The 13,292-nt window shown below is 42.4% G+C and overlaps 1 protein-coding gene across 1 annotated transcript in view; it reads left to right on the top strand.

Moving 5' to 3' along the window:
• PDIA5 (protein disulfide isomerase family A member 5) overlaps nucleotides 1–13,292 on the top strand; it is a 99,746-nt gene that overhangs the window by 57,755 nt on the left and 28,699 nt on the right. Inside the window, exons 12-14 of the mRNA XM_050339630.1 lie at nucleotides 8,763–8,833; nucleotides 9,880–10,043; nucleotides 12,578–12,708. Of these exons, the coding sequence (XP_050195587.1) occupies nucleotides 8,763–8,833; nucleotides 9,880–10,043; nucleotides 12,578–12,708 (366 nt within the window). The remainder of the gene's footprint in view (nucleotides 1–8,762; nucleotides 8,834–9,879; nucleotides 10,044–12,577; nucleotides 12,709–13,292) is intronic.

Consider the following 13,292-nt stretch of genomic DNA (forward strand, 5'->3'; position numbering starts at 1 on the left):
TGTTGGGTATCGAGGGCAGAATGCAGGGTAGTAGGAAGGGAACTGAGCTGTAGATATTTGGGTTTTGTGAAATTTGGTAGATTTGTTCAAATGCATTGCTGTATGCTCGCCTCCAGTAGGGAGCAATTAGTTTGTCTATTAAAGAAGACATTTGTGAAGGCTATTCCAAGCAGGAAAAAAAAATCTTCCTGTGAATGTGTGGCAGGTGGTGTGAAGGGAACATTAGTTTCTTTGGGGATTTGCTGCCTCATTTCTCACATTGCTATTGCTTTCCCTCTCTCCTAACAAGTCCTTACTGCCTGAGACTATTACAAAGGAGTAGCTACGGCCATGGGGCAGCTGAGAGGTGACAGCTGAAGGGAGAGCCCCCCCAGTCTCTGGGTATTTGTTATAGATTATTTAGGTGTTCAGAGTACTCTTTTAGAGGACTTAGGTAATTTTAGCTGTTAAAAGTCCGCATTTGAATGTGTGAATTGGGTGACTGTCCTCCTGCAAGCTTGACCCCAGTGTACATATAAGCCCTTAATGCTCTTGTGGTGAGTTCTGATAGGAATGAAGCATAACTTATTTTTATGGCTTGACTTTGCTTGCCTCTAATGATGGCTTAACAGTGGGAATTAGCTTTAAGAATTAACCACTATATTTTTTTTTTTCTGAAATAATTGAATTTCCCTGCTTGGATAAGCTCAATATACAGTGCAGGGCTCTCATTTGGAAGGTGCCTTACAGTATCTCTGCTACTTGAATCTTTACCAGTAGAGTTTTCATTGTCAAGTTTATCTTCCTAAATACTTTATGGCTTCAGTTTTTATTCTGTGGAAGGTAGAGAATTTATGTAAAGAGCAAATAATGAACAGAGAAACCTACAGTGAAAGATTGCTTGCCTGCCTGTCTGCTCCTTGTGCCCTTTCAGATGGTGAGTTGGCAAGTGATGCTGTCTTTCTGAGCTACTAATAAATGAATCCATTGCTTTGATACTGGGGCATTGTGCTGATGGAGGAGCTGTGTCTTCTGGGGTCCTGACTGCTTGTGGTTGGCCGACCATCCCAGCATGCTTCTCCTAAGTAGGTGAATAGATCTCAGTTGGTAGCCACTTCTGCTCTGATTTTGGACAAAAAGCGTGCATTCTTCATAGTATCTCTTCTTGATATCTTTTACAGATATCTTCACAGTAATAGCCAGTGTCAGTATTGCTTTTAACCCCCATACCCCATAAGCTTGAATGCTTTGGGATGTACTTTTCTTAGGAAGATTTCTTTGCATTGCATCCATTTTGCTGATGTCTTATAAAAATTGCATCCTAGGAAGTCATTTGCTTGTTATGCCGTTTTTGTGAGCTGAACATCCAAAGTTATTTCATCTAACCTCTGTTCTGTGGCATTTTCATTGCTAAATCCAAAGCTTAAAGTCTTCCACAGGGGAGTAAGAGTGTGAGGGAAAGCAGTGCAACTTCTTTTGCCTCCCTAAAGCAAAATTCTGTTGTTCACCTGGCAGTGGAGAAGGTGTGTGTGGGGAGGAGAGCCTTTTTTTGTGTGTGGAATAATTCTGGTTTAATTGAGAAGGAAACCTTCTGGTGGTATTTTTCATAAACTCTCAATAATTTCACCTTAAGGCAACCATACTGTTGTCTCTCTTTCACATTTCAATAGGGGAAGATTAATTTTCAACACCTACTCAGGGCCATGTTCCTCAAAGATGGTGTAGGAAGTGTAATTCATATCTCCCAGTGCCAGCTGATGCACTTTCCTTCTCTTCTTTTCCCTCCTAGGAGGGATGATAGGAGGCATCATCGTCTCCCAACACTGATTTCTACCAATTGCACCACATAGCCTTGACTGAGAGGGTATATACATGCACTGTAATCTCCAGTAGCTGGAAGCTGAAACCACACTTGGAATGAAAATGAGGAACCATGTGATTTTTTGGGGTTTAGTTTGTTTTACATAAAGATGTTGATTAGCTTAAAGATTGTTCCTGGATGCATGCTGGACTCTGTGCTGTGCAGATGGAGGTATATTTTTTCAAAGACTGCTTTCAGGAGCCTGGCACAGCCAGGGCTCCCTGCGAGCTTAGAAGCAGAGAGCACACGCTCTGAGGGCAAGATGAAGCAGAAATCTCTCTCCCTGCTTGGCTCTCCGGAATCCCTGGGAGGCAGCAGCCTGTGGCTGAGGTTAGCCTTGGAGAATATTCACCCTTTCCCCTCAACCCTTTACATCAGAAGATATGCTTCAGTGTCACCAGAAATGAAGGCAGAAGCATGTGTTATGCAGTTCATCAGAGCTGTAGTCTTGTAAATCCCATGGGGGCACCCTGCAGAACCTGCTTGATGTTTGTTTACTCCGTGGTGAGCCTTCCCCTCCCAAAGTCTATTGCTGGCTGAAGGTGGCCCTTCTGCCAGAGCTGTGAACACAGCATGGATGCAGACAGGGTTCCTGGAGGATACATTTAGTTAAACTCTCTTCTCAGTTTGATCTGATTTAGGTAATGCAGTGATCCAACTGTCTTTTTTTAAAATAAATAGTTTTAACTGGTACTGTAACTGTCTAAAGCTGTTATGACTCTTCTCTTGAGAACTTTCAGTGATTCTGGGAGTTGAAACAGTTACACCAGTATAGAAAATATGTAGGCGGTGTCTGGGGTGGGGCCACTACCACCTTGGCAAATCATAGGGATAGGAGAAGGGTGACCAGGTTGTAATCATTTTGTGCCCCAACTTCACACTGAAGAACTACTGGAAACAGGCAGGGACTTTTCTTCTGTGTGCCCATGCTGGGATTGGATTTGCACAGCTCATTGCACACACAGATTGAGTGCACTGCGAGTGTAATGCCAGTGAGATGGTGATAATGATGTGGACGAGACACTGCACTGCTCTCCTGTCTCTGGGATGAGCAGCCCACGCAGCCAAAGCATTAGGCTGCGACTGCATCAATGTAGCATGACTGCAATAATCCCAACTGCTTAAGTGTTTTCCTTCTAATTCTGCATTTGTAGTTCCCCAGAGTCTTCCCAGGCTGACCTTTCACAGGCTTTGTCTTTTGTAAAGCCATAAAGCTGTTTGCTTGTCACTGATCCCTAAGCAGTGTAATACCTGGTCAAATCAAACCTACCTTTAAAAGTACAGTGGTGAGGTGGGGGAGTCTGAATCTGTGCATGTATGCACACATTTCTAGCTGTTGAAAATTTGAATTCAATATCACATTGAATATGCTCCTCTTAATCTTATAAGAATGCATCAAGTCTTGAAACGTTGGTGTCTTTAAGTATCTGGAATTATACCTGGGTGGGAAGTGCTGCTGGTGAGGACGAGATGAATGGTTTGGTGGGAGTAAGTACCCAGAGGGAGAAGGATGCACAAAATTCCTTCAGCTCCTGATCCTTCACAAGGTGATTTGTTTTAATTTTTAATTTTTTAATTAAAATTAAATTGTGGAGATCTGGGCATGGCCTGGTGGCTCTGACCATTATGAGTATTAAGTGAACATGCAACCAACACAGTTGCAAATTCATACCTGAGAATATGGGGAGAAACAGCTGCTTTTGTCATTCTCCTTCCCTGCCAAATTTGGGGATGATTTTCCATCAGATGTCTGCAATGCAGATGGCTAAATTATGCAAGGGAATCTGCAGCTGTTGCAGTTTATGCTCTTCTGTACCGGTGAAGGAACTGTAAACTGCCTCATGTCAAACCTGAGAGCTACTCTTTTACATGATGCATAAGAAGTCTTTGCATGTTAAAGACTTCCATGGCAGAAGAGAACATATTTGTGTTCTTACATGCGTGATAAAAGGCCTGGGATTTCTGTGTATCGTTTCCCTGGCTGCAAGGATTGTGTTTCTCCCTCCTCCATTTACATACTCTTGTTTTTATATGTGCAGGTGTATGTTCAAAGTTAACAATGGGGCACACATAAGAACAGGCTATTCTGCTGTTTTGAGAGATCACTGCTCCTCAGGGATTAAGAATGGAGAAACCAAAGGTGTTATCCCCAGGTGTTAAATGTTTAGAGAGCAAAGGTGCATCTGAACTTTTTGAGATCTTTGTTTTTCTTTCTTGAAGTTGTCTGTAAATCTTCTGTGAGTGTAGTCTGAACTGCAAGTGCCCCTTTTGCTGAAAGCAGGACATGCTTTGTGCTTCAAATTTGTTTTCTCATCAGGCTAATGGAGGTATTTTTGGTATGCAGCTATAGATGGATGTAGAGCTGGCATGATACAATAAATAGCTGGTACATGATAACAGTATTCAGCAAGTCTGTTGATGACAGAAATGTAATGATTCTTCAAAATCTTTATTTGCAATTTAGTTTACCTCTAGGGTTCTTCATGTCAGAAATTGCTTCTTCACAACTGCCTGGATGTTATCTTTTATCTCTTGCTTGTCACACACACTTCAGTTCCTCAGACAATGTTGTCTTGAAATGAGAGGACATGACCAAAAGCGTAATATTTGTTTATACAGTCCTAAAATGACAGAGAAACAGATTTATATCCTTGGGACAGCACTCTGCCAGCACATGCAGGAGCTTAGCTGGAGCTGCTTGACTGGCTTTCTGGTTGTCTTCTGCAGGCAAAACTTGGTTTTAGCAATAGAAATACTTACTTCACTTCTGAGAACGTTTAGAGCAACTGTGTGTTGTGAGTCTTTGCCATGGTGCCAAACAGGCTACTGTAAACAAATATAGATATTTCCATGGAAAAGGAGTTGCTTGGTACGTTTGTTAGCCTTTCCTATGTCCATTTGCTCCCCACTCTTTCACTTTAGCATTGCTCTCTCCACACGAGACTTTTGCCTCTGCACTTGCATGGAGTCACACAGGGCAAAGGACAGAGTGCTGAGTGAATGTTTCCTATGCCCTATGGTGGGATTCCAGAGGGAGGGGACTTGTCTGCCACATGTGTCCCTAGGGTGATGTGGGGACCTTTGGTTGCCCTTGTCTGAGGGTGCAGCTGAGCTAAGCTGTGTGACTGCACCGAAGGAAGCAGCTACTTATCTGCCTGGCTGCACAGTGCAAATGAGAAGATTGATTATAAATAAACTGGGATAGCAGAATTCTCACTTCATTTAGACATCTGTTTTGAAAATGGTTACCAAGAGTGCGTACCAGATGCCCTAGCACTGATTGTTGTAAGCTTTGACTTCCTGTCTTGTAACACTTCTCCTTTACACTTAATCCGTGGGCTCTTTTCTGTTGGAGCCTTGGCCCTTGCAGCCTGAGGTCCTTTTGTGCAAGAGGAGTAAGATGATGTGTGGAGAGGTCAGAGGAGTTGTCCAGAACTGTTCAGTAGAGCCAGGCACTAAAGCCTGACTAGTTTTGGGCTGCTATATGGAGAGTAACTCTGACTTGCACCTCCAGGGCAGCTACTTGTCTTCTGCGAGAAAAGACCGAGGCTGTGAGAGTGCTCTTGGATTAACAGCTACAAGTCCCTTGGGTGTTCCCACCAGCCATGACCCCCAGAGGCTCAGGGGATGTCAGGACTTGGAGCAGGCTCAGGGCATCCTTGTGTTGACTGTTGACTGCAACCTTTCTCTTCTCACCTGGGACTGCAAGAGTTGCTTCCCTTGCTCAGTCTTTTAGTTTTAGTGTCAGTATACACTTAACACGACCGCGCATCTGCTAAAAGCACATCTATCACAGGTGCCCACTGCAGACCTGTGGGCTTCCTTCCCTGTCCCAGCAGCACACAGGAGCATCTGGGCTAAGGGCCTGGAGGGTTGTTGTTATTTTCCCATTCATTTTATGAACAGAAAACATCTAAAACTAGAAGAGCACAGAGGGATGCAGCTGCTGCCAAACAACCCAATGTAGCAATCAAAGGAGAGACAATGACCTTGGAATTCATTTAAATAACTTTTTCATTGGCCTTGAAAATTTAATGGCAATCCTCAGAGGATTATTCAAAGATAGGATAAATAATCATAAAAGAGATTAACTGATTTCCAGTTTCTAGGTTTGACTTCTGATTTGTATCTCTCCCTTTCTGCAGTGGTAGGTGGAAGCAGGCTGTAGCACACAATAGCAAAATTGTCATAAAGATGGCCAGGGAAGCATTGTTTATTGTGGGAGAAGCTCTTAAGATTTGTTGTCCCTCTTTCAGGTTCAGTTTAATTTGATGCCTGTTTTTCCAGGCTGATATATCGTGCTGTCCTCTGTCAGGGGTAGAACAAGCATTACACAATAAAGATTTGAAGACTTCAGTTTGCATTTAAGTGCTTTTAAAGACCTGATACTGCTTCCCCTTTATTTTAAGCATGAGTGAGTTAGCTTTGTGGCAGTCAGTAGTGCTGTGTCTGTGTGATGTTCATGAAAGAACCCGGAACAGTGGCATTTCACAGTCTGGATCTCTTTATCCTAAATATTACTTACATGAATTTCAGATGCTTTGGATTTTTTTTTTTTTTATTCCCTAGACAAGTACCCCTGGGTTGTTGTTTTGGGTTTTTTCCCCTCTGCAGAGCTTTGTGAAAAACTCTGGTTGTTTAATGCCTTTGGTTGATCAGATCTAATTAATGGTTGTGGAATATAGTGTAGATTGTGTGGATACCATAGCTAGAGCACAGTATGAACCTTGCTGTGGCTGAAGGACACTCTGTGTAAAGTCCTCCGAGGTGAAGTTAGCCCTGCAGAAAAGTATTGTTTGCACATATTTGAGCAAGCTAAATTCAGAGAGGTTCCCAGGTATCCAAGCTGGCACTTGAGATGCCTTTTGTTTACAAGTGAGGAAGAGCACAAAATAAATAAAGTTCCCTGTTCCTAAAAAGAGAAATAAATCAACTTGGGCAGGTGTCAAAGGGATCTGTCAGCCCCTTCCACAAAGCCATATGCCTGCAAGTTTTCTGTGGGTGGCAAATAAATCATTTTGCCAGCCTCTTTTGTGCTCTTAACCAAGACAAGCAGTGCTGAGACAGTAACTTTTCCTCAGCCTTTTCCAGTTTCTTCCTGAATTCACCTCTGAAGCTGTTGCATCAGGTTCCTGTTGTGGTGGCACATGATCACACCACTGTGTAAAACTAAAGCAAAGCTTTCTCCTCCAGCTGAGATCCCCTTGCTCTGCTGCTCCTACTGCAGTACTGTTTTTTGCATAAAAGAATGACGTGGGGCTCTTTAATGCTGTGGACACTGTGCAGATGACCAGGCAGTATGGACTGTAGGTGGTGTTTGAACTGGAGTTTGGTTTGGGATCAGCTGCTTTGGTATCTGCTGTGATTCTCAGGTGGGATTTGCAGTTTTTCTTAAAATGTACACCCTGTTCTATAAACATGCCCTGAAAGTGCTTCATGGTGTGGTGTTTGGTGCTCTGCCGAGGTCCCTGTTTGCTCTGGTGAAGTGGCACCAAGATGTCCTACCACTTCATGGCTCTTTAACTTGTGCTCCATAAAACATGCTTGTCTGGTTGAGTTGAGGATCAGCTTTGTGTCTCCTGGCTTCAGCAGTCATCCCATTAGAGGGAAACAAAGCAGCGCTGAGACTCAGAGTCCTTGCTTTATTTTCTTTTAGACAGTGGTGTAAAAATAGCCCCAGCCCTGTTCCCCGTACACCTCAGAGACGGCTTTTGCTGGAGCCGCATTGAAACGCATTTCTCGCCATATCTTCTGATACAACTTGCAAAAGCTCAGCAAAGTCTGGGCTTTCAAGTGCCCATTCCAACAATAATAGCTAAGGAAAGCAAGCTGGCTGGCTGCTGCAAACAAGAGGGAGAAGGGCAGCGAGGCATTGCATGGGGATTACAGTGCACTGGGCAGGCAAGTGCGGTGTCAGGGCCGTGCCAGGCGCCTTGTTACAGCTCACTGCATCTCTGTCTGCAGGAGGAGCATCTCCTCACCCTGCCTGGGTGTCCGTCTTGCCCACTCTGTCCACGTGCACTGTCCCTGCAGGGGCTCTGGTGGTGCTGGTCCCTTGGCCCCTGGGGGTGGGGAAGGGGCTGTCACCAAGGCCCAGCGTCGTACTGGAGGTGCTGAAGCGCAGCTTCACAGCCCGGCAGGAACCCCACCTGGTCCTGAAAGTTCAGCTTGCCTGGAAGTGGAAGCAACTGCACCGGCTGAAAGCGGTTTAATTTACACCCAAATAATTTATTTTAAGTCTGCTTTTCTCACCCATGCATTCATTTTACTTTATTGTGATGTCAGCACTTAGCAGTGAAGTAATGGCAGATCTCTGGAGAACTTCGCACAAGCGAGAAAGCGCCATTATCTCGGTTTTACAGGCCCTGCTTATGGTGGGAACATATGTGGTGGTGTAATTACACTGATGTGATTAAATCAGTGCAAGTCCTTGCTAGAGGGACATGCTGCACCACTGTAAAATGGGGCTTATTATCAGTGCAGTTAAATTCAAATTGCATTGCTCTGTTAAGCTGTTGTAGTGTAAGCCTCCGCTGAAAGTCACAAAGTCACGTGAGGAGCTGTGTTGTTTCTTTTTAAAGCAGATAAAGATTTGGAAAGTGAAATGGGTGAGGTTGTGCCTTACCCAAGAGCATGCCAGATGCACTGGGCTTGACAAATTTCTGTAAGGAGAGAGGTGTGGGTGTGAAATTAGGGGGTTTATTATTATTTTTAATTGATTAAATTATTTGTTTAAAGTATTGTGGCCATTTTGGAAAAGATCCTAAATCATACTAAGGCTTTACAAATCAATTAAGTAAAATGCATACAGAATTCTAGTAAATCTCTACCACATGGTTTTGGATTTTGATAATGGCTAGATGGGTCAATGAATAACCACGGTGTGTACAACTTAATTGGATTTTTTTATTTTTTTTGGCAGGGTGTGGACACTGTAAGAAAATGAAGCCAGAATATGAGAAGGCTGCAGAGTTTCTTCATGTAGCCAGTGACGTAAGCTAATTTCCTTTATTATATCCTTCAAATAATCAGTAATAAATAACTGGAGTAATAAAAGTGACTTTTCTCCCTACAACAAATTCAGCTGTTCTCATCCTCCCACAGGACCTTTCAAAATGTGCTTCCAAAGTACAGTCTCATCGCTAATGCATGAACCCTGCCAAAGTCTGAGAAAGAACATTCTGTCTTGAACGAAAACAAAATCGAAAAATGTTTATGTATTCTGCTGTAGCCCTTATACATAATATGATCAAATCCAAAAATGGATTTTTTCCCCCTTACTTAAAGGCATTGAATGTGAAGAAACATAGGCTTTTATTTATGAATTAGGTTTGGAAAAAAACAAAAGGGGTTGATCCCTCTTTCAAATACCCCGTTTTTATGGTTGCGTCACTCCATTAGTTTCATCTTAAGTGTTCCATCAGCGTGGCTGGAGAAGAGAGATCCAATAGTACAAGTATTGGTGTTATTGATTCAGTCTCATGCTGTGTATGCCATGCAAGAGGAGAAATAGAATTAGTCTCCCCCATTTAAGTATCCTCAGTGGAGACATCCAGAGTCCCTTTGTAGTTGTTGGAGAAAGAGGAGATGAGAAAAACGAAGATCCGATGAATCACACTATGCAAGTGCCTGCTCTCCTTTGGCTTTAAAGGTGGTCCATGCAAAGATGCCCACAAGTTAGAAAAGCTTGGATTTGCCTTGAAGTAAACTTGTCTTTAACAGTGCTTGTTTCTTCTCGGAGAAATTTGGAATTGTGGGAGGAAATGCCATTCCTGGGAACAACCCTTAAGCATTATAAAGTGAATTATATACAGAGAATCCTGTCAGAAATGGTAGGAAAACAGGTAGCTCTCTGGTTACATGTAGTCCATAGGATGTCCCTTTCTGGTTTTGCATCAGTGTCTTTCTGTCTGTCTGTGCTGAGTCCCTGAGACAGCGAAGGCACCTAAACAATGAGTGATTGCCCCCAAGCCCACTGTGTCCTGCCAGAGGAGGGTGTGTATGTGGCTGGGATTTACAGTGAGTGATCTCTGTTTTAGAGCCCAGGTGTCCTTGCAGCAGTTGATGCTACGGTCAACAAGGCACTGGCAGAAAGATTCCACATCTCAGGGTTTCCTACCTTGAAGTATTTTAAGGATGGAGAGGAGAAATACACTCTGCCACACCTCAGAACAAAGAAGAAAATCATTGACTGGCTGCAAAAGTAAGTTTTGAGGGGTTTGAGATAGTGTTTGGGTTCCTGATTAGTGACTCCTGCAGACTGCTTTGGTGAGGAGCTAAGCCTAGCTTCATCCACTGCCTAAACCCCTTGCTAACAAAACTAGACTGAACTCCAGTATTCAGACACATGTATGTTAATTATGGTCTCCAATAAAACACATCCTTTCTTTGCTGTGGGTTTTTTCATAATTGTCCCAGTATTTCTTTCCCAAAATATTTTTCAAATATACCTTAAGCCTCTCACCAGAGGAGGAATAACAATGGCTCTGAAAAATAAATAGAACATTTGTTGTTCTCTCTTTATAAAAAGCAGCAGATTTCCCTGTTAGTAACTGAATTTCTACAGTCGTACTTTTGTCTTTCCAGCATTTCAGGACCAATGCCTAGAATTCCATCCATGTAGGGCTGAAGGAAAGCCAGTGAGACCACAAAACCAGACCTTTGACTGCACTAACAGCTTTTCTTGGGTGGTGTGCTGAAGTGTGCAGAATTAAGTTTGATATGATAATGATGACAATAGTTTCATTTCAAAGTAAATTGCTGGTACAATTCTCACTTAAAGTATGCATTATATATGCATATATGTAAAAGTATGCATATATATATATATAAAAATATTCACTTTCTTTAGGTACTGTAAGCCTAATGTATTTTCTGCATTATTTGAGGAGAAAAAAACCTGCTAGAGTTTTGTGAAGTGTTTTAATCATTTAACTGTGAATGCAGTTGGCATGAGGAATGTAATATTAACTTTTCCCCTCTTATTTGGTGAGGAGTGGGTTGTGTGGAGTTTTCTTTGTCTGGAGTTTGACTTTTTATTCTTTTCTTTTTATGTTACATCTCTGCTTCAAATCACGTAATAGATACGGTCTGGCAGCATCTTTGTAGCATGTTGAGAAGCTTTATCTGTATTTTACATTTAGGCACAGTACTCCCTTGGTCTCCCTGCACATGCTGGCTCCAGGCAACTCTATCCATTTTGGATGTTAAGTCCCTATCCTTGTTTCACCAGTTTGAGTGTTTTGAGCTCTGCAGAATTTGTATAGAGTTAAACAGTGAGGTTGATGCTGCCTGCATATACTGGCAGGTGACTAAGCAGCAAGGAAGAGGGAAGGGGTGTTGATCACTTCTGGATCCTGCTGTTCCTCTGGAATACTTTTGTCTGCAGCCTCTGGTAGTCAGCAATACAGGTGAAGCCCAGACAACTTATCTCCTACTCTTTACTCCTAAATGTTCTCCCAACTAGAGAGGCACTAGAATAACATCCTTGTTTTTTCTGACCAGGGATAGAATTGTCACAGCTGCACTGAAGCTGGTGGGGATAGGGATGCATCTGGGGTGTAGGCTGGAGATAAAAGTACGGCTTGTCCCACTGTTCCAGGGGGTGGTTCAGTTGCAGCCATGGACATTTTGGCTCTGGTGACTGTGCTGCCATACAAGGTTGTTACCAGGAGCTGGGTAGCTTATTTCAGGTCAGCATGGAAAAGTTTGTGTGAGAATAAGTCACACCTCTGTAACTGTAATCAGTGGTAGCTCACACCAACAGTTCGTGTGAAAATTCAGACCACCTATCCTGATTCTTTAACAACTGGAAAGTCAGCATCGATGGAAATAGGATGGATGTCCACCAAGTGACCTTGAGTAGGACTTTAAAAATTGAGTTTTTCTCTACTTGGTTTTTATGTATCTGATATAACTTAAAATGGTGTCATTCAAAGTGACAGAAAAGTCTGAAAAACTAATTTATTACCAAGGCGACATATGAAGGTCTTTATACCGTGGCACCATTCTGATGATTTTATATAAGTAATCACTATTTAAGATACAGCAGGAGTGAATTTAATGAGTCTCAGAGAAGTCTGTGAGCTGGTGAATAGCAGAAGTTTTGTTAGAGACACTCTAGGTGTGCAGGATTGCTCTGATCTAACCAGTATGTGCAGTCATAATTGAAACCTGACATTCTCTTTATCAAGGTAAAATATTCCAGTTCAGTCACCCCTAGTCTTCCAAGTGGAACAATGCTGATTATTGCATCCTGGCTTTAATATCTGTATTCAAGAGAAGGTCATGAAATTCTTTATAGAAGTTTGCATGATAGCGATAAAGAGTACAAAAAGGATGTTTGAATGGAAGATGCTGTTCTATATCGGTTGCCTTTTGATTCCCCCTGCTTGCTGTTCTTCTCAATTTGTGCCTATGGGTGACACAGTGATACAGGAGCAATGCTTTTTCCACCCAGCTGTTGGATGCAACGTAGGAAATCTTTATTCTGCATTTCTTCTCACATACCTGAGTACAGTCACTTGAATTATATTTTTATTGAGTTCCAGAAATTACCTTACATCTTTTTTACTGTATCTGGTGTTGAAAATACCGAGCATGCTTTTCTACTGCAAAGGCACCCTGAAGGATTTTTTTACCTTGGTTGCCTCATGGTGGTTATGACCAGGATGCTGCTGCTCCTTTTCTCACTTCTAGAAACGTTTTCAAACCAATCTCATTGTCTTTCTTTTCTAGTCCCGAAGCACCACCTCCACCTGAGCCTGCATGGGAAGAAAAACAGACTAGTGTTGTCCACCTTGCTGGTGAAGACTTCAGGGAGTCCTTGAAGAAGAAGAAGCACACCCTTGTCATGTTCTATGCACCATGTGAGTAAAACCTCTCTGCAGAGATGGGTTTTGTAAGCCCTACAGTTTATGAAATCCTGAATTAATTCCCTCACTGTCCCCAGACTTTTAAGGGTAAAGACCTGATTCTGAATATAACTGCATGGGAACATCATTGTATTTTTATAAATGGAAACAAAACAGTTTATAGGGGTTATTTAAAGAGCTATTGCATTGATGCAGACACCAAAGCAGGGCAGCGGTACAACAACAAAACAGATTTATTTTCCTCTGCTGCATTTTATGGTCCATATAACAAAATGTGTTCCTTTATAGTAGCACAATAGACATGGAGAGCCTGCCTCATTAGTGCAGCACTTCAGTAATGAAATCGATACAGTGGTGTAGGAGAACAAATTTTGATGGAAGAAATTTTGTCTGTAATAAATCTACATTTAAGTCTCCACTGGGATAGCTCCCTTCTCCTGGTCTGGTTTGCGTGCATCACACACAAACTTTCTTTTTGAAACTCCTGAGAATATTTCTAGAGAAGTTTTGAATCAGGCTCTTTATAAATAAGGTGAAATGGAGGGACCTCTTCTGTTTTCCTGTGCCATCCCAGAGAC

Source organism: Myiozetetes cayanensis, unplaced genomic scaffold, assembly GCF_022539395.1.
Source record: "Myiozetetes cayanensis isolate MyiCay16 unplaced genomic scaffold, myiCay2020 scf9, whole genome shotgun sequence".
Lineage (NCBI taxonomy): Eukaryota > Metazoa > Chordata > Aves > Passeriformes > Tyrannidae > Myiozetetes > Myiozetetes cayanensis.